The sequence below is a fragment of the Neurospora tetrasperma genome (assembly GCF_000213175.1).
Source record: "Neurospora tetrasperma FGSC 2508 unplaced genomic scaffold NEUTE1scaffold_1, whole genome shotgun sequence".
NCBI classification, from domain to species: domain Eukaryota; kingdom Fungi; phylum Ascomycota; class Sordariomycetes; order Sordariales; family Sordariaceae; genus Neurospora; species Neurospora tetrasperma.
Genome location: NW_009799099.1, coordinates 969,320 through 992,663, shown reverse-complemented (window position 1 = coordinate 992,663; position 23,344 = coordinate 969,320). Strand labels below are relative to the sequence as shown.

Here is a 23,344-nt window from a genome sequence, read left to right as displayed (position 1 = left end):
TTATGCTGGCGGCACCGAATGTCTTGGTACAGGACTCAAATGTTGGCTCGCCGACTCGAGCATATTACGGCGCCGACCGTGTTGAGCTCAAGTGTCCATTGCTTAAAGGAAAAGGCGTTAAGAAATGCGCGTCATGATCGAGCTTGAGCGAAGTTCTCACAAAAGAAGTATGCCATCGCAAAGGCACACCGAGCAAACCACGAAAAGCTGGAGGAGGTAGAATTAATTAGTTGCTTCTCAAATTCCGTGTGCGGTGTAATGTTCTTGCGAATAGAGAGCCCAGGATCACCCATTGCTAACCGAATGGAACTGAAGTTGGTGCAAGGGGAAGAAAATGCAAAAGGTCACATGTTCCCGTCATTGCCTTCAACGCGGTGAAGAATGCCCGGGAAGGCACAGCTAAACAGAGACACGAGAAAGAAGCTCTGGATGCCCCACCTTCCAGAAGCGTGGATGAAAGTTACCTATGAACTGATCTCTAACATTATCCCCTGCAAGACCGCCCGGCTCAAGCCCGGTTTAGTGCCCTGGTTAGAGGTTTCAGTGGTAACAGTGTGGAGCCATCGTGCTGTCAATGCACTCCCACTGGCAGCCTGGAACTCGCCTTGATTGGACAGCGGCTTACAAGATTGTGGAGCACGAGGAAAGCGGTCTTGTTCCATTCCTTCCATGAATCGTCATCCTCCATCACGACGTCGGTCCAAGCTGGCGTCGAAAAAAAACAGCATCCCTTCCTCTGTCTCTTCTTTGTGTGATTTGTGATGGTCGACTTGGCTTCTTCAATGTTTTAATAATCCCCAGTCTTATCATTGCTTTTCCTTTATCCATCTTGTTTTGTCTTTGTGATACAGTGAACCCGGCGTTCTTGGTCATCTGGTTCACCCCCGCTACCACAATAAACCATCAAAACACCGACGACACTCGATCCTGTGATCTCCCGAGTCAACAACCGCATCCCCGGCAATCAAACAATGGCCGTCTTTGTAGATCTCGAAGACGAAGATGTCGACCCTGGCCAGGTTCAGCCTTCTCATCATGGCCTCAACCTGCCGGCTAGGAATGGTGCTGGAACGGGCATCGTCACCGACATCGGCCGGACCAAAATGGAGGGCGTGGGCAGCGTGAACACTGAGAAACATCGCGAGGAGGCTCACGAGCCCGCTGTCAGGGAGAATCCAAACCAGAACTCCATGACACTGGCTTTGGGGTGCTATCCGTAGGCGACCACCACCACCACCACCTTCTACCCCGTTTTCTTTCGTTTTCTAGTTGACATGTCTTCGGATTCTCCCCTCTCCTTCTCTTCACGCGAACGGGAGGGGTGAATTACTGACACGAGTCTTCCCATAACCAGTATCGTCATGTCTCTGGCTGCCTCCATTGACTTGAACACGCTCGATAACCTGTCGCGAACCTGCCGGCAAATAAGGGGGAACCTCCTGCAGTACCGCAAGATGCTCCTTGTTTCTACCTTACATTGCTCCAATGAACACCTTCCTATCGATCCCGATGCGGTGCTGCGATATCGCGCTCGTACCGTCAACTGGTTTTACATGCAAGAGCTGGGACGATCCAATAAGCCTTGCAAGGTCGGCCAATGCGCTCGCGATCTGGTTGGAGGGTGTCGCCGTTGCGGTACTGTCGTTTGTCGGGTAAGTACATGATACTACTACCATGTGTGATTTTGAGCTACCTAGAGAGTTGACCAGTCCGAAATTGTTGTTAGAATTGTGCCATCAAACCTCCGGCACCGATTGTGCTCCGCGACCGCCACCGCCGGCTGTGCGTAACATGCGCAAAGACGCCCATAGGGAATCTCACAAAGCCACCTCTCGGCCGTGGGTTTTCCGTTGAATCGGATGATGTGCAAAGAGCCATCTGCAGATGTGACACAGATGGAGTCTGGCTTTGCCAGCCATGTGGGAAAACAATACGCAACGATGATTACGACTACAAGAGGTATGTTGACCTGCCAAGTCCCCCTACATACTATGCTCACATTCGGTTCATTCTGACACGTCACCTATCATCAGCATCTGGAGATGGCGAAACCAATACACCGATGTCCTCGGTGGTCTCGGCACAGGCATCGGCGAAGGCGATCGTGGCGTTATTTGCGGACGCGGGAGTGATTGCTGTGCTGCCCGGAAGCGGGAACAGGAGATCGACTGTGATGCCGAAGATGCTCAAGAAGCCGACGGCTCCTATGTGTACACTCCGTCTCCCTCTACCACCACTGTCTCGAATGATTCCAACATCTCCATGGCTCTGTGGGGCACCGATACTGCCAGCACCACCAGTAGTAACGGAAGTGTGAACGGTAGCAACGCTTCCTCATCATCGCAGACGGGTGGTCTTGGTTCTACCTTGGCCGGGCCCAGCCTCGAGCGCAGGACCCCTAGTCCTATGCTGAAGCCTGGCTATGACAGGCATGAAATCGAAGGAATTGGTGGTGTGGTCAAGAAGAAGCTGGTCCGGATGGTCAAGGTCGGGGCTTGCGTCCCCGAGTGGCCTGACGAGCGGGATCGAGGCGATATCCTTGGACGGGAGATGCAGGCCAAAGTGAGGAGTTGGTGTGGCTGGTGTTGGAGGGTGATTCCCGGAAAGCTGGACTATGAATTCGCCAGACAGGAAACGAGGAGTAAGGCGCTTGAGGAAAAATAAGAAGAGAGGGTAATAAGGGCATAGGCGTCATGATACTTTGGATGGCAGTCGTAATCGCCGCTCGCTGAGGTTTTGTTTTGGTTTTCACTAAAAGGAGTGTGATGGTTTTTGGGAGTAATTAGAGAAAGGGACATTGAGATTGTAACTTACGGGGTTCCATGGATTTTGGATAACGTTACTGGCTTCTGGCTACCCAAAAATACAATATTCCGTGTGCTTCTGAGCGGAGAGACAAGGAGCCCAACTAAACCTTACCGTTAGTATAAAATTGCAGAGGCAGAGCGGAAATACAAATTTCTGTTATCGTTAATAGCTTGCTTTGACCCTTCGTCTTCCTCGCTCCTCTTTTACTGCTCTCCTCACTTCTCTCTTCACTTCTCTCTTCACTTCTCCCTGCGAGAAGAGATAGGCAACTAACGAATTCGGAACTGGTCGTGAGTAGTCGTTGTTAACTGGTCACAAGAAGCACAGTCATGATTGTAGTGAACGCCGCACGAGTGGTATTTGAACAAAGAGACATGAGAATGACATGAACGTATGTACAGAGGTGTTGTCGTTGTTGCTGTTGTTGCCGGCTCAAGTGTGAGGCACAACAAACACACTTCACACCAACCAACCCAACCCCCCATTTCGGCTGCCGACCAACCAACCGACCCATTTTCCGTTTCCCTTCCCCCCCACCCAGCCTCTACCTACCTACCTACCTACCTACCCATTCCTGATCGTACAAAGGCGTGCAAATAGTCGTGACCAAACTGCGTCTCTGTCTCCCCTTTTTTATGCGCTGTGCTGTGACTAGTAATACAAAGTGTGGGTATGGCAACAATCTCCTTCCTGGCTTTCCGTCTCATTCTTCTTCTTCTCCTTTCTTCTCCTCATGTTATCGCTGGCGGGCTTGGATGGGGGGCAGATCGAAGAAATTGGCAGGCCGGTCGGACGGTCGGTGATGAGGCTGAGGTGGTTGTTGGTTGCTGGTGGTTATATCTACCGCAGCCCCTTTGTGCGCGTATGTCGACAACCAGCTCACACACTCCCGCCCTGTCGCGCATAACGATGGGCTGAGCTGAGCTAGGAAGTTTGCCCTGCCGCTTTTAGCGCTGTCTCATACCGGCAAGATGAACAGGCTTTTCCCTCCAACCCGCTCGACAGCTAGACCAGAACAACAGGTTACCAAGAAATAGTATAAATGCCGCGCGCAGGGAAGCAAAGCAACCGAAAGCCGGACCGGACCAGACCAGAAGACCCAGCCGCTCCCTATTTCTCCTTTCTCCCTCATCCGCAGCCTCCTCCGCCCTGGGAAAGCTTCTTCCTCTTCCTCTTCCTCCCCCCCCTTCGTCTTCTTCAACGTTTTCCCCAACCCCAGTCCATCCGCATCTATATCTCGCCACGATGCAACATCTCCTTTCTCCTCCTGGCATCCAGCTTGGCAGCCGCTCTCCGGGGGCCCCAGTTCTCGGCGGTCCTGGCGCGCGCAAGCTTGTGCTGCTCCTGGTGCTCGCGAGGCGCCTGAGTGCACATCATGATAAACACCTTTGTGCAGTTATACTTGTTGCTAAGGTAGGTGACACTGTACTTCTTGGGGTCCTTGGCGCGCAGCTCGCGGATCTCCTCGACCTGCTCGGGCGTGACGTTGTACGACTTTGTGGGGTTGTAGAGAACGGGCGGTAGGTCTCCGTGCTGCTCGGCGGCGGCATCGGTGGAGGACTCTGGCGTGGTGATGGGGGCTTGAGGGGGCTTGAAGAGCTTGTAGATGTTTGCGCGGCGGCGCGGGTCGGAGCGCGGGAGGAACTTGAAGGGCGTGTGGTAGACCGAGGCCTCGGACGAGGGAGGGTTGAAGATGATGCGGTCGCCTTCGACGGGCACGTTGAGGAAGGACTCGTGCGGAGGAATGTTGAGCATGCGTTTTGTCCGGTTCGCGGTCGACTGGTAGCGGACGGAAATGCCGGCGACGGCGGTCTTTTGGGTGGAGGAGGAGGAGAGCGCGACGCGGCGGCAACAGGTGGCCGCGGGCCGGAACAGGGAAAGAGAAGCCTCCATTTTTGTTGATTGTCTCTGTTGCTTTGTTTACACTCTGACCGTCGTGCTGTGGCTTCAGTGAAGAAGTTGTACAGACGGGGACGACGGGATTGGTCGGAGAGCCGAGGTGGGTGGGATCGTCGAAAGAGGGGACGAGGTTTCGGGTTGCAGGCGATTTGCGGAAAAAAAAAAATAAGAAGAGTCGACGGCTTAACAAAGTTCAGCAAGAAGATTATGAGAGGTCTCTCTGTTATTTTTCGGGATCACGTTTCCGTCGCAAACTGCAAATTGGACGCCTGTTAATTCTCGGATATCGCGAATGCGGGGGATCTGGTCGTCCAATTGTTCACCCGTCCACCTCAATCGGCCTGGTTCACGTTCAGCGTCTCTGTCTCTCAACGAGCTCCGCGTGCTTGCCATCCCACATCGGACATGAACTTTTTCTCGGGAAACCGCTTAATCAAGGTCACGTGGTGAGTGCACGGTCCGTGTATGCCGTTCGAAACTGAAGTAAACAACGAACGCTTGGGCCACCTGTCGGGAGCTGCGGGCTATCTGCTCCACTCCTCCGCTCCAATCCCCGATTTTCTGCGGACCTTGACGGCCGGACACAGTGGGTCTCTTCGGTTCATCCCATGTTGTTCTTGTTTGAGCACCAACCGGGCCCCGCCCGGTTGCCCGGATAGATTCGGCCCATTGATACATTCCTCTTTTCACACTTGGGCCCGGCAGCCTTCCACATGTCCCAGATACTACTCGTTAGTCGTTACCTGATCAGACTGTCCATCGGTGACCGGAGACTACGGGTACCGCATGAACCGCGAGATGCGTGTGGAACAATAATCATGCTTTCTGTACACAAGACACGATCACGATGTTGTCCGGTCGGCCCATCTGGCTTTCGTCGGAGTGTATCGGGACACCTCTGAGGCGAATTGGAAACGCGTGACGATTATGCAGGGGTTTTGAGGTGAGCTAACAAAGCTCTTCACATTTTCGTCACCCCGAGTTGGCAAAGAAACTCCAAAAATATCACCAACATCCGCGTCGACGTGTGTTAGCTAAAATAGAAATACGCCTTATTTTCCTTTGAAGAGCCACTCACATGACTCACCGTGAAAAAGAAAATAGAAAAAGACACTGGAGGAAACCACAAGCGAGCTCGGTTCTTTTGGCAACCCCGCATTTGCTTCCCCAGATTCCTGGGTTGTCGTTATGGTCCAGGGTGAGGCAGCGTAATGGTCTTCGAATTCGTTTAGTTGCGCCAGGCTGTGCTGTGGTGCTGGAAACAACCACAAATCCAACGATCTGTATACCTTGAGCAACCGATGCTGGAATCGTCGGGTCCGAGTCTAGAATTCTGGATGCCGGAAGCTTAAAAGGTCCCGGGATGATGGATACATGGAATGGCATGGCATGGCGCCGGTAGTGTGCACAAGCGACACTGATGTGAAGTTGGAAAAGGCTCGTTGTCGGACGCCGTGTGACGTAGAGACTAGCATTCCCCACCTGATTCTGTCTCAATTTCAGGGTCGAAATGCCAGGCACATCCAACACCCCACGGCATCAGGTGCTCTTCTTGTGATCGATAAGTGGGCTGAGAGCAAGACGACCTACACCCGGAACTTGGTCCGACAGAAATCTTCTTTTGTGAGTAGGGCGAGGCCCTATTGCCAAGTTGTGAATTGAATGGGAGGGGCTTGAATGGGGTCAGTTTCATGACCTGGTGATGGAAATTGATAGAAGTGTTGTTGATACCGTCGACCCGACTGCGACCGACTGCAATCATGTGTTTGGACAAGTCAGCCCGTCTCAGTAGAGTATCAGGTCGCGGCCAAAAAAGGGAAATAATTTTGATTGGGTTGGTATTATTATGTGACACGGTGGCCGGCCCAATCAAGCACTATCTCCCGGTTCCTTCGACATCCAGGCACGACTCCGTATCACCAGACTCGTATCACCTCCCGCACCCGGCCGACACTCTCTTGTCCCAAAAATCCCCTCCCTTGGTCCAATGCTTCTCAGGGCTGAGTTTTGAGGTCTGCTGCGTGACCAAAAGAGGGTCAACTGTGCTGTCGGCTTGTTCCTTGCCCTTTGTAAAAATCTTCGTTGCAGAGTATCCGGACCTTGGCGGCTAGTGAGCATTGAAGCTTGACCTGGAAATCTCTAAAAGGTTAAAAACAAGGCCTTTGGCGTGTCATCAAGTGTGATTCAGACCAACCTACCTAGAGGTAGACAGTACATACTTGATATCGTGATGGTGATGCCTCTAAGGACTACTACATATTTCATGTTTTGCCAATGGTGATCTTTCAACCGAAACACCGCTTTACGCTCACTGCATGGCTCTCAGGCGGCCACGGCAGTCCAGCTTACGGTATATTACAATGATACTAGCTCTGTAGAATTCCTAGAGTGGGAGAGTGGGTCGGTTGGACCGTCGTCATCGGGCCTTCGCTTGTTCTTGATTTGTTCAGTTAACACAGCTCGTTTAGAGACATGTTGGGCTCGACAAACAGGTCGGCGATAGACACGGGAGAAATCTTTTATGTCGTGCGTTCCCGCCCGTTCAAATCCTTTTTCGTTGTCTGCCAGTTGAATTGCATTTGTCCGACTTCTTGGACTCCGGTACAACACATCCCAATCTGCAAACACTTTCGGCAGCCCTCGACGCGTAAAGAGTTGAAAAGGCCAACAGCTCTAACAAACACTAACTCCCAAAGCGGAATCTGCGGCTTGCTCAGGATCGCATTTGCGCCCGAGACTGCAGCGGGCAGATCCAGGGGACACCCAGCACCTTGTCGGCAACGGCCCCATCACAGCGCGCCAAGGGTGACCTGGAGCATCCACTATCCAGGTCCAGAGAAGAGACCGTCCGAGCTTCTTCCATTTTGACTTCTGCATCGGGACATCACATCACACGCTGCCTTATTGCCAGTGGTGACTGCGACTGACTGGACGGACACACACCAACACGAACATCACTGCACCCTTCCGTCGCTCCCTCCTCCTCATCCCGCGATCCTTAGTTCTCTCCCACCATACCCGGACGTGCGCAAATTTTCCTTCCTGAGTTATCACTCATAACGCCAAAAGCCGACCTGGGCAAACTTGTTTTTTTTCTCTTCCCCTCCTCTTCTGGTCCCTTAACATCTCGTCATCACCAGGGACACAATCTACATAATCAACCAGAAAGTGTACAAATTGGTTATTGGACAACTACCAGTACTTGGTAAGGGCGCACCTTTCCTCACCCTTCCCTGTCCACGTCACAGTCCCAATCTCAATCGCAGTCATCATGTGGAATGGGAGTGACGGATTGCCGTAATCATTCATCCCACTTGAGCTTAGCGATGCGTAATGGGCATGCGACAGCCTCGCGAATTGCTCTTGTCCATCCTGGGCCAGGACGGAAGAGCTTGTCCCTGTTCGCTGTTGTCACGACAACACAATATCCATTTTCACTCCCCACTGTCGCCGCCAGCCGAAATTGGGGAATTTCAAAACCAAGCTCCATCTTAGATCACCATATCTGCTCCGCGCTCGATTTCTGCTGTTCCCAAAATAGCTTGCGCTGACCAGATCCCGGTGTTGATTCTAGACTCTCCACTTGTCCCGACCTTGAGAAGCTTTAGCTGGAGCTTGGAACTTGCTCTTCTTTGTCCTCCAACTTCGTCCCAAACACTAAATAAACGCCATTCGCGTCCAGTACTTCACATCTGCATTTCCCCCCAGAATCCGAGATAACCGAGCACGAAAATCAGTACTATCGCAGCACCAAATTCATCAATCATTATGAGTCTCGCCAGCACATCGCTGCCCCAGGGCGGCCAGAGTATCCCAAGGTTAGCGGGCCCGTTTGAGTCCGATTCAGGCTCCGGAAACGCAACCCCACGAGCGGTAGCCGGAGACGAGGGAGGAGCGTCGGAGGAGAAGAAGGCCAAGAAGCGCAGCCTTTTTAGCTTTGGAAAGAAGAAGGAAGACGCATCGTCCGCTTCAAAATCGCCTGAACCATCCACCACTAGCCAAGAAAAGGCTACCTCTTGGGTTAAGAGGTCAACCGGTGCCTCGCCTGTTCAGTCCGACGTCTACATCACACCACAATCGCCCGGCCGTGGCTTTACCTCATCGCCACGCCTTTCATCGCCAGCTGGTAGCCAAATCTTCGAGCGCGACGTACAAGAAAGCACTTCTATGGTCCCAAATTCTCCTGCCATCCCGTCTCACATCCAGACCGAGAACTACATCCCACCCGTGCTTGACGCCTCCTCGCAGGCCATTACCGACAAGCGCCTTGACCCCGATACCGTTGAGATTATCACTCATACCTCGCACCAGCCCGCCGCCGTGACGGTGACCGGAGCTGCCCCTACTACTGTCCCTCTCTCCCTTGAGTCAAGCTGGGCAGACGAACTGGCCGCCTTCGCTGCTGCGCGGGGGGCAATAACTGGAAACGAGACAGCTTCCAATTACGGTAGCTTTGATAACACGGATGTCCGCCGTCTGAGCTTCATCTCGTTTGCCGATGTCGTGCAGGCCGAGCAGCTACAGGTTGCAGGCTCGCGCGATAGCATGCACTTTGCTGGTTTGACTAGCCTCACCCCCACTGGTATCAACCGCTCACCGAGCCCCGTTCGCTCTCCAGTCTCCTCTTCTGGTGGTCACAACACAAGCCCCCCAACGAGCAAGTCTGGATCGGTGAAGGGACTGGATTTTGGCGCTATTCCGGGATCTCCAGGAAGGAAACCCCTTGGAAGCCCAACAAGTCTTTTGCACCCTAGCCCGGTTGTAAATGGCGAAATTGCTATCGAGACAATGTCACAAGCGCTTCGGAGGACAGGGAGCGGCGATTTGAGTGGTGGTGTGAGGAGCTTTCCTGTAAGCCCGGTTTAAGCTAGGAGGAACAGTACGGGCGGAAGTCAACGAGCTGGAACGACACAAGACGGTTGCGACGCTTGGTCAACTTGTGCTTCTTCGTTGAGGACGTGCGAAAACATGGTTTAGGAAGAATCGAGGTGGAGCAGGAATTCATACTTTTCGATATTGCGACATTTGGTCTGGTGCTGCTGGAGGGTGACAGGCAGGATATCCAATCCACCTTGACAAGGAATGGACGATTGTTGCTGCTGTTTCTCAACCACGGGGATGCTGACGTGTGGTTAACGGTTGTTGTTTCTACCTCCGCTTCTTCGCTGGATCTTTAGGGGGGGAGGGCTGGATGGCAAGACAAAGGTTGCCGGGTGCTGGTTCGGTGTGGTTTTTCTCTTTCTTTTCTATATTCCCCCTACTTGTTATCCTGTCATCTTGCTATCTCTTTTTCACCATCTTCACTTCTTGTCACCCGTTTGCGACCTATTTCCCATTTAACTTTTTTTCTCTTCTCTTCTTTTCTTCTTTTCAAACATCTTGATGTTATACCGAATACCACCAAGCACACGTCATGGAATGACTGCAATCGACAGAGAGAAAGTTCGAGCTAGGAACCACCACAACAAAAAGAGAAACAGCGACTTGATTTGTTGATCTTTCAATGACTTTTACGAGATAAGTGAATTCAGAATGGGGTGTCAATATGAAGAATGGTCTAAACAGTCAGTTGGGGCTACGTGATCATCCGCTAAGCATGGTTCCAAGGCTGAAAGTAATCTACAGGGAGATTATATACGGATCCAGCAACTTGGTCAGCCAGGATCATACAGACCGCGGAGGAAATTAAGCTTTGATGATCAGGCACCCAATGATTTGGGTGTTGTAGTGTTTCAGAACTCGGTTGACATCAATCTTTCCGACTATCCATTATGCGGTGATTGTGAAGGGTTCGACTCGGAGTCACCACGTCTCGATGCAAATGCCCCACTCCATGAAGACTGACTCTGAACGGACTTGACTAAAGCAACGCTTGTTGATACATGTTGGGATTTACGGTGACCATCAAGGAGATCAATTCATAGTCATCCTCATCCTCGTGCACATCGGCCAATCTCTAAGCATACAACCTCGTGAATCCCTCCTGCGGCGGCTGCAGCCAATTCCTCTCATCGTATTCCCTCCCCTCCTCACCCTCAATAACATGAAAGGTATAGATAATCCTCCCCTTCTGGCTCAAATTCCTCTCACTCCTATGCAAAATATTGCCATGAATGAGCACCAGATCGCCCGCCTTGACCTCCCCGGGAACGTAGGCCTCCTCCTCCCTGCCCTTGACCTCCTCCGGCTTCTTATCCTCACCATACTGTTCTCCAGGCGGGAATCTCGGCCCATCATTATCCACCATCTCCGTGCCCTCCTTCGCACCCTCCTTTCTAACCAACCTCTTCTCAATCGGCGCCCACAAATGCGACCCCGGCAGAAAGCTCAAGCACCCATTCTCCAGCGTCGCGTCCTCCAGCGCGTACCAGAACCCCACCGCCGAAGGAGGATTGGTATACAAAAACGTGCTGTCCTGATGCGGAGGCACCGCCCCGCCGATCTCGGGCTGTTTGCAAATGACCATGCTCTGCAGACACCGCGGGTCTTTGAAGCCCAAGTCCCGCGCCACGGCCGCCGGGCGCGCTTTTAGGTCTTCCACCCACCCCCGCTCATCATCCGGGCTGGTGGCTAGCAGACTCGCAAAGGCAGGGTTGAGTCCGTGCAGGTAGTGTCCGATCTTGTTGATGGCCTTGTCTTTGGGCTTGATTAGGTTTCCGGAGGCGTCGTCGAAGGCGTCTTCTTCGAAGAAGAAGCGGATCTTGTCCCCTGAGGAAAGGAAGTAGTCGTCGCCGACGTGGTCGTGGCCGGAGGAGCCGCCGGTGCGGAAGCGGGTGAGGGGGTGTGTGGTGAGGTCGAAGTCGGAGAGGAGCTTCTGGGTTTCGGAGAGGAGGCGGGAGACGGTGGTGGGGGGTAGGACGCGGGGGATGATTAGGTAGCCGTTTTGGTGGAAGAAGGAGAGTTGGGTGGGGGTGAGGCCGTCGGAGGTTGGAGGTTCGGAGGCCATTGTGGTGGTGATTGGCGGGTTTCGATGGAAGAAAAGGATGGGTTGGTTGCTTAGTTCTCACATGAAATGGAAAGTTGAGTAAGACTTCTCGCTTCGTCTAGAAAGGATGTGATGGTACAAGTAGTCGAGATAATGGAAGTATGGTGAGGTGAAGCGAGGTTAAGTCGGGATGAACCCCACCTTGATATAGGTGGTCCCCCCGATAAGAGCTGTTGAGGACCCTCCACCGCTAACAGTCCCCTTTGCAAGAACCGCGTCTAAGTCGGAAGAGGAAGCTCAAGAGGATCGCCTAGCCCGCTGTTACGACACCAAAGCCAGCCCAAGACAATAGTTCGATGCTTGAATTCTCGGCAAGATAGACCGATGGTTCAAACTTTATTTCCACGTTTTTTTTTTCGCGTCGTGATGATCTGGTGGATCGATGTCAGCGAGTTGATGTAACGTGGGATGTTAGTGTTAGGAAGGTATCGGCAAGCGCCGAGCTCCACTGAGCTGTGAGTGGACGTATTACTGATGAAGCCATGATGAAGATAGCTTCCATGTCTCTGTAGAAAATGAAAAATCTCAGGGCGTAATTCGATCCAATGTGAGGAAAGCATCTTCTCTGGCCTGAAATAAAGTGCTGTCGAGACAAGTTGACAGACAGAGAGACCTCTCCAAAGACCGGACCGCTTACGGGTTAGGGTTCGCCTACTGCTTCTCCCACACGTGCTCACGCTCTCTAGGCGCGATTTGGCCCTTGCATGTTGCTCCTCCGTCGCCAACTTTCCACCTTTCAACGCGTCGCCATCACCAACCGATACCATGCCTGCGCAATGGCTGAGAATGCGATAGTTCTGTCGGATGACGATCCCACATTGTCCCTCGACGAAGACTTCCGCCCTCAAAGCAGCGCTAGCGCTACTACTACCTCCTTGGGCAAACGTAAGTTGAGCGTCAGTTTCGAGGAAAAGGTCGAGTGGTCAGACGATTCGGACAATGGCGAGAAGCTCAAGGCACGGCGCACTGCCAAGCGACGTGCTACTTTAGGGAGAGTTAGAGATAGAGGATCAAAGGGGAAAGGCAGGGGAGGAAAGAAGGCTGCTACTGCGACAGATAGGACGAGAGACGACGAGATAATCGAGCTGAACCAGCCTACTGTCAAGAAGGAAGAAGAAACCGACTACGCCGAAGCCTTCATTCCCGACTATCTGTTGGAGCGTCGCAAGAAGTTTAACAAGGACAGAGAGCTGCTGCGCAACGCCGGCTTGAAGCTACCCCCAGACTTTCACGACATCTACTTTTCCGACGACGAGAAAGGGACTAAATACGAACAACGGCCAAAGTTCGAGGAGAGCTCTGGTATCAAGCCATGTCGACCCTACAAGGATGTCGAGCTCGAGTACTCGGCCGGTACCATCCCCGCTTGTATCGCGCAATATCTCCGCGACTACCAAGTGGAAGGCGTCAAGTTTCTGCACCAAAAGTTCGTCTACCAGCGGGGTTGTATTCTCGGCGATGATATGGGTCTGGGAAAGACTGTCCAAGTGGCTGCCTTCCTTACGGCAGCCTTCGGCAAGACGGGAGACGAGCGTGATGCGAAGAGGATGAGAAAGATGCGGCGAGCTGGCGACCTCTGGTACCCGAGGGTCATTATTGTCTGTCCTGGATCTCTTATCCAGAATTGGAAGAACGAATTGGACCGGTGGGGCTGGTGGCATGTCGATGTCTACCATGGATCGAACAGGGAAGATGTGCTGCAGGCAGCCAAGTCAGGACGTATTGAGGTCATGATCACTACCTACGACACGTACAGGAACTGCCACGAAGCCGTCAACACCATTGAGTGGGATTGTGTTGTGGCTGATGAATGCCACATCTTGAAGAACACGGTGTCCGAGACGACTCGCGCCATGGATAAAATCAATGCCATGTGCCGCATTGGGTTAACCGGTACCGCGATTCAGAACAGATATGAAGAGCTTTGGACACTCCTCAACTGGACGAACCCGGGCTATTTTGGGACAAGAGCCGAATGGAATGAGTCTATAACAAAGCCTCTGACCGCAGGCCAGTCCCACGATGCAACGCTCAAGCAGCTCAGCATTGCCCGTACAACCGCAAAGAAGCTGGTGCAGAACCTCCTTCCAGAGTTCTTCCTCCGGCGTATGAAGAGCCTGATTGCCCATCAACTTCCGAAGAAGAGCGACAAAGTCGTGTTCTGTCCCTTGACAGACGTCCAACGCGACGCCTACGAGAATTTTTTGGAAGGAGAACACGTTACTTTTATCCTCAATGCCTACCAACCATGCAACTGTCACTCTGGGCGAGCTGGAGGTTTTTGCTGTCACAAGACCCTGAGTGACGGTCGTACGTGGAAATCTTACGTTTTCCCATCAATCATAACTCTCCAGAAGATCGCAAATCACTTAACGTTGCTCATCCCTTCCTCTTCCGACCCAAAGGAAAAGCAACGTTCAGAGCTTAACGTGCTCCAGACCTGCGCTCCAAATACGTGGAAAGAGCTTTACAATAATCGAGAGTCCATGCTCAGCCTTGCAAACCCGGAGTTCTGCGGAAAATGGAAGATCCTGAGAAAGCTCCTACGCTTTTGGCACGAGAATGGAGACAAAGTTCTTGTTTTCTCCCACAGTGTACGTCTGCTGCGCATCCTGCAGCATCTCTTCCATAACACCAGCTACAATGTCAGCTTTCTCGACGGTGCGCTCAGCTACGAAGAGCGGCAACGGGTCGTTGACGAGTTCAATACGGATCCCCAACAGTTTGTTTTCCTCATCTCCACCAAAGCGGGAGGGGTTGGCTTAAACATTACATCGGCGAACAAAGTTGTCATCTTTGACCCGCACTGGAACCCATCGTACGATTTACAGGCCCAGGATCGTGCATACCGAATCGGCCAGATCCGAGATGTGGATGTTTTCCGGTTGGTCTCCGCCGGGACCATCGAAGAGATTGTTTACGCTCGGCAGATCTATAAACAGCAGCAGGCGAACATAGGCTATAACGCCTCCAACGAACGCCGTTACTTTAAGGGTGTTCAGAGGGACAAGAACAGGAAGGGTGAACTCTTTGGACTGGAAAACTTGTTCACTTTCCACGCCGACCAGGTTGTGCTCAGAGACATTGTCAACAAGACCAACATCGCTGAGGCCAAGGCTGGTGTCAATCTCACTGATATCGACATGGAAAAGGCCGTCAAGGACGAAGACGACAAACTGAACGTCATCAAGAAGGAAAGTGAGGACAAAGATGATGATACGGGCATGAGCTCGCTTGCAAAGCTCGTCACTGCAGAGGATCCGGACAAACTGCTTGAAGCTAGCAAGTCCAAGAAGCCGAAAAGCGATGCCATTGCCGCCATCCTCGCCTCCGCCGGCGTAGAGTACACCCATGAGAACTCCGAGGTCATCGGTACAAGCAAAGTCGAGGCGCAACTATCACGGCGGGCCGAACTGGCAGCGAACGCTGCGGACAGTCAGCTCTTTGCAGGCGCCAACAACGCGCTGTTCGCAGACAGTACAGAATCCAGCGATGGTGGTGGTGATGATGATGACGAGGACCAAGAAGACCTAAACGGGCCGGCGCCGAAGAAGATGCTTAGGATGCATTGCAGATTCAACCCGCCCGAGGATGTCAAGAGACGACAATTCCGTTCAATGGCGAGGGAGTTTGGCTTTCAGAACGCGACCGATTTTGCGCTGGTTGTGGAAAGCTGGACGCAAGAGCAGCGGCGAAATTGCTTGGATACTTTTTACAGGCGGCGCGAGGCCAAATTACTGGAACAGGAAATGGCGAAAATGGAAGCAGAAAAAGAGACGGAGGATGATGATGAAAATGATGAGTCAACCATGGTTAAGACCGACGATAATGATGATGATGATGATGATGATGATGAGACTGTTGATCTCGAAAAAGCGGTCGCGAATGAGGAGATACTAGTTCTAGGTGAGTCAAAGCCAAATGCCGGAGTTGAAGTAACGAGGGGCGAGATCGCCGAGAAAAGAGCGGTCGCCGGTGCAGCGGAGAGAGGCGAGGAGGGGGACCCACTCCGCGGAACCGGAGCTCTCGGATACGGGGTTCGTTCCCTGCCGAACCCTCGCGCTGGTGCTTCAGCTTCACCGGTGCCGAAGGCTGAGGCTGAGGAACGGCGAACTGATGAGATCGCCACAACCGTTCCTGAAGCTGGCAAACCGGTTGATTTAGGTGCATCATCCGTGGCCGTCAAGACGGAGGGAGTGGAGGAACCACGAACGGTTACCGTCGGCGCCGGGACGTCGTTCGACAAGACGGCGGCGGCGGCGGGGCAGAAAAAAGTCACGACAATTTTCCTGTATGATGAGGAGGATGAGGATGACGAACTCTGATTTTGTTGAAGAGTTCTTACATGGCTTGGCGTTTCTGACTTGTCTCAACATTGGCATTATACCCCTGCAGTTACAACAGTTTTGGAGTTTTGAAGACGAAGGTGTATTTACGGCGGATATACGAGACGCCATTCTAGTCCTACCCTTTCCCCCAACCGTTTGATTGAATTTCATTGTTCCTTGCATGCAGTGATCAACCATTCAGTAGGATTTGATGGCGATAATATCGTCCAGCTCAGGTTTGTTTGTTAGCGCGATTGATACCTCTTCCTGGTACGTTGGACGTGCTCGCTTCCGACTTGTCCCAAACCTTGCAAGGATAAGATTCATTACGGTGTGTTTTATTTTGGGAAAAAGCAAATTCACAGCATGAAAACGCCCCGAGGTCTCCAGCTAACAAGAAAAAGCAGTATTGGACTGTCGACGCCGGTACGACGACATGGAGCTGTCGAGTTTCAATCACATGGCTTGACCTTTGCACCTTGCTATATTGTTTCGCGGTAACGGGATTGCTACACAAAAACAACAGCATCAGTCAACAAATGCACAAGCACATGGGACAATGGCGTACCTGTGCATGTGATGCATGTAACAGTCAGCCGTCTCGGAGTTACTTCTTTTCAACCTTTTCTCATTTTTTTCTTATCATATTTCCATGAAGGGGCTTCGCGCGTTGTCCCCGTTGTCGAAATCCAATCCATATCATATCATATCGGGAATATCCTCAACGACGAACACGCAAAATCCTGGCCTGGGGTTCCGGGGTATACCCCAAACTGTGGGCTGAGTGGCACCTGACTTGGACACCGGAAAGTTGACCGAGGTCAAAAGGACGATCCAATCAAGGGGGGGAGTGCTGACATTCCCAACCACTATTCCCAGAGATCGGAATTGGGTATCGCTATGGCTGGCTACCTATGACGCATCTTTCACATGCCAGTAGTGGGGATTTTTCCTTCCCCAGGCTCGGGCTTTGAGGCTTTGCGCCGGTCTCCGAATAGATTTCTGGGGAAGTTCAACAAATGAACAAAAGAAAATTGGGGTTCCCGAGGAAGATGGTTCATGAGGCTAGTTGTATGCAGTATGTACACTAGTCATGTCACTATGAGATGACAGTGACAGACTGTGTCTATCCTCATGTCCAAAGTAGTGTGTGTATACATAAACTATGTATGCACATGGGCATAGGGAATGGAATGACCCTTATGCCCGTGTTGACATGGCAGAAATGTGGATATCTAACAAGTGGTACTGCGGGGGAGGGGCTCCAGCATCAGGAACATCGACGACAACAACTCAACAACAACAACATCAAGCGCTGTATGTAACGGCGCGAAGAGACGAGCAATAATGGCCCAGGACAACAGTCACAAAACAGCTGGCAACTTGGCACTGAAGATTGGCCTGGGATGTGCTGTAGTGTACCAATTGTACATAGCTCATAGGCTCGCTCGCTCGCCGACGTTGATGGACAACGTCCCGGCATTCGGTAATTCGGTTCACGGGGGCACTACGGTACGGAGCATGTATGACTGGCTGGGACATGGGTTGGTGAGCATGGAGGATGTGGGGTTGCAACGAGACATGGCTCGGCCAAAGGGGGGTTCTCTTCTTCCTCTTTTCGGATGCGGCCAAGCCCCCCAGGACGCCCTCTGACTGGTCCAAGATCGACTTGGTATGCATCATCATCGGCTTGACGAAAAGTTTAGAGCCAAGGGTTGGGATGGGATGGCACTTGAGAAAATCGACCTATGTACATACGCTGCTTCGTCCGTCCTCAGCACAGCACGCGACACGGCAACATTCGCGACAAGTCGTCAGTCTCGGGATAGGCCACCTATGTGCCTCGTCAAGGTACAACGTGTAGGTACAGCTAGTAGTCCCGAGGCGCAAAGAACTAAGGGTCAAGAACTAAGAACTGAGAAATGGACCTCCCTCGGCTTATACATAGTGTAGTGTACTGTGCCACTCCTGGGCCCCCGTATATTTGCCCACAGTCTCGCGGAGCGGGCTCCACACGGATTCAAACTGATGTTCGAGTCAGACACGTCCAGAGGTCCGATCGCCAATGACATCCAGGCATCCGATTGACCGTCAAAAAGTCGAAACCCCGAAGGAAGAGTTACTCTTGAGATTGATCGGGAGCGACCGGTCTAGCGGCTATTTCCCCATCTTCCCTTCCCCAATGTTGCCATGTCCCCGACAGCCTCCATCCACCCATGATGGGGATGACCGGGGAAGAAGATGAAGCCAGTCAGGGCACCCACGCTCCGGTTCCAGTCCGTGTCTCCGCCGAACCTTGCTTGGCCATGACTGTGTTCCTGATTCATATGTTTGGAGCTCCGTCTGCTTCTTCCTCGGTTCCTTTCTTAAGAAACTTGGTCCCCCTTCCAATTCCATTTCCTCTCTGAATTTCTTTGTTCTTACTATTCTGTATCACATCTCCGACTCCGAGTTTCAAGTCAACACTGCCACCTTGAACTCTTATCCATCCACACGACATCATCCTTTTACCGTCCTTGCTTTGAGTGCTAGGTACTACTAAATATTCACGACATCAACTACACACACCACAGTTGTGTTGCCTCACGTCTTAATCCTTATTATATATACCCTTTGATCGTTTTTCATACCACACCTGCCCATCATGGCTGCCAACAACATGGTCAACCCCGCCGTGGATCCCGCTCTCGAGGACGAGCTTTTCGCCAAGGAGGTGGAGGAGGTCAAGAAGTGGTGGAGCGACTCACGCTGGAGGCAAACCAAGCGCCCTTTCACCGCTGAGCAGATCGTCTCCAAGCGTGGAAACCTCAAGATCGAGTACGCCAGCAATGCGCAGGCCAAGAAGCTTTGGAAGATCCTCGAGGACCGCTTCGCTGTTAGTAACCATCTGCCATTGGAAAACTTGAGGGGGAAACAATCTCACTGACAATCTCACTCGGCAACAGAAGCGCGATGCCTCTTACACATACGGCTGCTTGGAGCCTACCATGGTGACCCAGATGGCCAAGTACCTCGATACCGTCTACGTTTCCGGCTGGCAATCATCCTCGACCGCCTCCTCTTCTGACGAGCCCGGCCCGGATCTTGCTGACTACCCCTACGTGAGTTTTTTTCTCAGTGAAAACGAGCCATTGAGCCCTCCCATACTGATATCCGCATCTAGACCACCGTCCCCAACAAGGTTGGCCACCTCTTCATGGCCCAGCTCTTCCACGACCGCAAGCAGCGCCAGGAGCGTCTCTCCGTCCCCAAGGACCAGCGCGAGAAGCTCGCCAACATTGACTACCTCCGCCCTATCGTTGCCGATGCCGATACCGGTCACGGTGGTCTGACCGCCGTCATGAAGCTCACCAAGCTCTTCATTGAAAAGGGTGCTGCCGGTATTCACATTGAGGACCAGGCCCCTGGTACCAAGAAGTGCGGCCACATGGCCGGCAAGGTCCTCGTCCCCATCCAGGAGCACATCAACCGTCTCGTCGCCATCCGTGCTCAGGCTGATATCATGGGCTCCGACCTTCTCTGCATTGCCCGTACCGATGCCGAGGCCGCCACCCTCATCACCACCACCATCGACCCCCGCGACCACGCTTTCATCCTCGGCTGCACCAACCCCGACCTCGAGCCCCTCGCTGACCTCATGATGAAGGCTGAGGCCGAGGGCAAGACCGGTCCCCAGCTCCAGGCCATTGAGGACGACTGGCTCGCCAAGGCCGACCTTAAGCGCTTCGACGAGGCCGTCCTTGATGTCATCGCCAAGGGCAAGTTTTCCAACGCCAAGGACCTCGCCGCCAAGTACCAGGCCGCCGTCAAGGGCAAGCAGATCTCCAACCGCGAGGCCCGCGCCATTGCCCGCCAGCTCCTCGGCCAGGAGATCTTTTTCGACTGGGACTCCCCCCGTACCCGCGAGGGCTACTACCGCCTCAAGGGCGGCTGCGACTGCTCCATCAACCGCGCCATCTCCTACGCTCCCTACTGCGACGCCATCTGGATGGAGTCCAAGCTTCCCGACTACGCTCAGGCCGAGGAGTTCGCAAAGGGCGTCCACGCCGTCTGGCCTGAGCAGAAGCTCGCCTACAACCTTTCTCCCTCCTTCAACTGGAAGACCGCCATGGGCCGCGACGACCAGGAGACGTACATCCGCCGCCTCGCCAAGCTCGGCTACTGCTGGCAGTTCATCACCCTGGCGGGTCTGCACACCACGGCGCTCATCAGCGACCAGTTCGCCAAGGCGTACAGCAAGATCGGCATGCGCGCCTACGGCGAGCTCGTCCAGGAGCCCGAAATCGACAACGGCGTCGATGTCGTCAAGCACCAGAAGTGGTCGGGCGCCACGTACGTGGATGAGCTGCAGAAGATGGTCACCGGTGGTGTCAGCTCCACGGCGGCGATGGGCAAGGGTGTCACTGAGGATCAGTTCCACTAGATGTGTGATGCGAATAGAGTGATGGTTTCATGATTTTAGGAGTTTTCACATTTCTGGAGTTTTATTTTTTGCTTTATGGCGGTCTATTTTTCTTTCATTTTTCTTCTGGATATCAAACAGGACATGACAGGACATGACGAACGGATCGCATATGGTTGGGGAGATACAAAACTTTGTGCGTTGTATCTTTTTGGATAGAGAGGTATGCCACATGTGATGACCTTGATGGCGTTACGCTGAGGCTTTGTTTATATTGTTGTGATTCCTGTTTGGCAAAATCCAAATCACTTTTGACCAAAGTCTATGCCTCTTGATCGGCTCCCGATGTGAACTCTGTTGTCTTTCAGTTTTCGGAATCTTCGGATTTTCAATGAGAACCTTCCAAGTTTTCTGAAAGCGTCATAGAAAAGACGATCGTCAACCACCTGAAACTCAGATTTGACAAGTTCCCCAAATCCCCAGGTTTGGCACCCCGCCTTGTCTCTTCGCTTCCCCAGGTTTTTCATTGGAGGAGGGAGGGACCAGGGTTGTACGAGGACCATCACCAAAGGGGAACACGTTCGACGTTCATTGTTCACTAGACCCACGAACCTCGGCTTCTTTCACTAGTCTAAGACACCAAACGATGCATATGGGCAAGCCACTCAGATGTCTATTGAATCACGTCGGCCTGAGCTGGCATCTAGCTCGGTCGACCATCATGGCTTTCTCATGAATTCATCTTGGAGTTGAACAAGCTCGACGAGTTCACTCAATCACCACTGACAACATGGAACCATCAAGTGCAAACACGGGCTTCATCCAGCAACAGCCCATCATCAAGAACCAGTTTCACGAAGATGTCAGTCTCCAGCGGATAGCCAAACGTACGTTCACCCCCCAAACCCCCTGATTCCGCAACCCAGACAGACCACCACCTAACATCCATCGCAGTCTACCTCCCTCCTTCCCTTCTCGAGAAAGTCACCCCCGAGATCTCCCGCCTAGGCGACGCCGTTCTCTCCCAGCAAATCTTCGACTGGATCACCGACGCCGAGCGCAACACCCCTTACCTCCGCGGCTCAGGGCGCGACGCCTTCGGCCGCCCCAAACAGGAACTCATTGTGACCGAAGGCTGGCGCAAGCTACAAGAGTTCGGCTTCGCCAACGGCGTCGTGGCCATCAACTACGACAGTAGCTCGCCGTCTAACGGCCCCTACTCGCGGCTGATCCAGTTCCTCCGCTGCCACCTCTGGGAAGCCTCGTGCGCCAACACCATGTGTCCGGCCGCGATGCAGGACGGCGCCGCCCGTTTGCTGCAGCGCCACCTGACCACCCCCCAACTGGCGGCGAACCTATCTGAAACCGAAAAGAGCGTCTTCCAAAACGCCTACGACCACCTCACTTCGCGCGACCCGGCCTACACCTGGACTTCAGGCCAATGGATGACGGAACGCACCGGCGGGTCGGACGTGTCCCAGACCGAAACCGTCGCTACTTATTCCCCTTTTCCCGCGGGGCATCCAGTCCCATTAGCCTCCAAAGAAGAAAACATGCCCTTGGGTCCTTGGTCCATCTCAGGCTTCAAGTGGTTCTCCTCCGCCACCGACAGCCAAATGACCATCCTCCTCGCCAAGACGCGTCCAGGCATGGGAGTCTCAGCCTTTTTTGCTCCGATGCGACGATGGAATCCCGAGCTAGTTTCGCCCACATTCACCGGAACCGGGGCCACAGGCGGCGGCGGCACGGAACTCAACGGGGTGACCATCTCCCGCCTCAAGACCAAGTTCGGCACAGTTAGTTTGCCGACTGCCGAACTAGAGCTGAAGGACATGCGCGGGTGGTTAATTGGCCAAGAAGGGGAAGGCATCAAGGAGATCTCGACGATTCTGAACATCACGCGGGTACATACGACTGTTTCGTCGATGGGATACCTTGGGCGCGGCATAGGTGTCGCCAAAGCGTATGCGCTCGTCCGCGAAGCTGGCGTTGGAAAGGGCCGTCGATTACCTCTTTACAAACACCCATTGCACATGCGCACGTTGGCTGATTTGACGGCTGAATATCACGGGCTGATGTTACTGACTTTTTATACTTTGTATATCTTGGGACTGGACGAACACCTTTCCTCCTCTTCTTCCCCTCCTGTAGTCCCCCCTCCCATCCACCCCTTAACACCCCCCACCCCCAAAGTTTCCCCCCTCCTCCGCACCCTCTCCTCCCTCCACAAGTCCTTCATCTGCCACTCCACCATCCCCCTCTCCTTCAGCTGCATGGAATCTCTCGGCGGGCTAGGCTACCTCCTCAACTCCGACTCCGAACACCTCAACCTCTCCCGTCTCTTTCGGGACGCCTGCGTCGGCGCCATCTGGGAAGGCACGACGGACGTCTTGGCTTCCGATACTCTCCGGGCGCTCAAACATCCCTCGGCAGGGGTGAAAGCTCTAGAGTGGTTGGTTGAGACGGGATTAGCGGCTTCGTTGGAAGAAGGGAAAGAAGCAAAAGAGGAGGAAAGGGAGAGAATTAAAAAGGTTTGGGAGGGATTGAAGAAAAAGTTTCTGGACAAGGGAAAGAAACAGCAGGAGGAGGAGAAGTTGGTGTCGGAGGCGAGAGGGCTAACGCATCGGTTGGCGGAGGTGGTGATTGCGGTTTTGTGGGTGGTTGATGCGAGGGTTAGGCCGGGGAGGGAGGTGGAGGGGATGAAGAGGAGGTGGATGGCTAAACATGGGTTTGGGCCTAGTGGTGGTGGTGATGGGGAGGAGGAGGACGTGAAGGTGGAGGGAGATGGACTGGAGTTGGATTTGGCAATTGTTTATGGGGAGGGAGGGCCGAAGGGGGTTGTTGAGGGTGGGAGTGTACCGGGGGTTTCGAAACTTTGAGGTTGTGTGATTTATTATCGTACTTGCTCGCGACGAGAGATTT

The 23,344-nt window shown here is 53.1% G+C and overlaps 8 protein-coding genes across 8 annotated transcripts; 6 read left to right on the top strand and 2 right to left on the bottom strand.

Moving 5' to 3' along the window:
- Positions 1–971: 971 nt before the first annotated feature.
- Positions 972–2,884, top strand: NEUTE1DRAFT_119534 (uncharacterized protein; the record flags this gene model as incomplete). Its single annotated transcript, XM_009849332.1, has 5 exons — positions 972–1,216; positions 1,355–1,652; positions 1,727–1,838; positions 1,885–1,963; positions 2,034–2,884. 5 exons carry the CDS (start codon positions 972–974, stop codon positions 2,662–2,664), a joined length of 1,365 nt encoding a protein of 454 aa, XP_009847634.1.
- A 1,084-nt stretch (positions 2,885–3,968) lies between these two features.
- On the bottom strand, positions 3,969–4,701 carry NEUTE1DRAFT_56601 (uncharacterized protein; the record flags this gene model as incomplete). The annotated part of the gene is made up of 1 exon (XM_009848937.1): positions 3,969–4,701. One exon carries the CDS (start codon positions 4,699–4,701, stop codon positions 4,039–4,041), a length of 663 nt encoding a protein of 220 aa, XP_009847239.1.
- A 3,033-nt stretch (positions 4,702–7,734) lies between these two features.
- On the top strand, positions 7,735–10,269 carry NEUTE1DRAFT_56597 (uncharacterized protein; the record flags this gene model as incomplete). Its single annotated transcript, XM_009848936.1, has 2 exons — positions 7,735–7,912; positions 8,282–10,269. One exon carries the CDS (start codon positions 8,476–8,478, stop codon positions 9,571–9,573), a length of 1,098 nt encoding a protein of 365 aa, XP_009847238.1.
- A 256-nt stretch (positions 10,270–10,525) lies between these two features.
- Positions 10,526–11,730, bottom strand: NEUTE1DRAFT_56595 (uncharacterized protein; the record flags this gene model as incomplete). Its single annotated transcript, XM_009848935.1, has 1 exon — positions 10,526–11,730. The coding sequence occupies one exon, from the start codon at positions 11,651–11,653 to the stop codon at positions 10,664–10,666; it is 990 nt and encodes a 329-aa protein (XP_009847237.1).
- Positions 11,731–12,468: 738 nt separating this feature from the next.
- NEUTE1DRAFT_75276 (uncharacterized protein) lies at positions 12,469–16,017 on the top strand (the record flags this gene model as incomplete). Its single annotated transcript, XM_009849331.1, has 2 exons — positions 12,469–14,286; positions 14,416–16,017. 2 exons carry the CDS (start codon positions 12,469–12,471, stop codon positions 16,015–16,017), a joined length of 3,420 nt encoding a protein of 1,139 aa, XP_009847633.1.
- A 1,137-nt stretch (positions 16,018–17,154) lies between these two features.
- Positions 17,155–17,673, top strand: NEUTE1DRAFT_106968 (uncharacterized protein; the record flags this gene model as incomplete). Its single annotated transcript, XM_009849330.1, has 3 exons — positions 17,155–17,168; positions 17,206–17,337; positions 17,463–17,673. 3 exons carry the CDS (start codon positions 17,155–17,157, stop codon positions 17,671–17,673), a joined length of 357 nt encoding a protein of 118 aa, XP_009847632.1.
- A 991-nt stretch (positions 17,674–18,664) lies between these two features.
- Positions 18,665–20,739, top strand: NEUTE1DRAFT_143773 (isocitrate lyase; the record flags this gene model as incomplete). Its single annotated transcript, XM_009849329.1, has 3 exons — positions 18,665–18,895; positions 18,966–19,121; positions 19,184–20,739. The coding sequence occupies 3 exons, from the start codon at positions 18,665–18,667 to the stop codon at positions 20,441–20,443; spliced, it is 1,647 nt and encodes a 548-aa protein (XP_009847631.1).
- A 473-nt stretch (positions 20,740–21,212) lies between these two features.
- Positions 21,213–23,301, top strand: NEUTE1DRAFT_75270 (uncharacterized protein; the record flags this gene model as incomplete). Its single annotated transcript, XM_009849328.1, has 3 exons — positions 21,213–21,309; positions 21,377–22,901; positions 22,944–23,301. The coding sequence occupies 3 exons, from the start codon at positions 21,213–21,215 to the stop codon at positions 23,299–23,301; spliced, it is 1,980 nt and encodes a 659-aa protein (XP_009847630.1).
- Between the last annotated feature and the right edge of the window lie 43 nt (positions 23,302–23,344).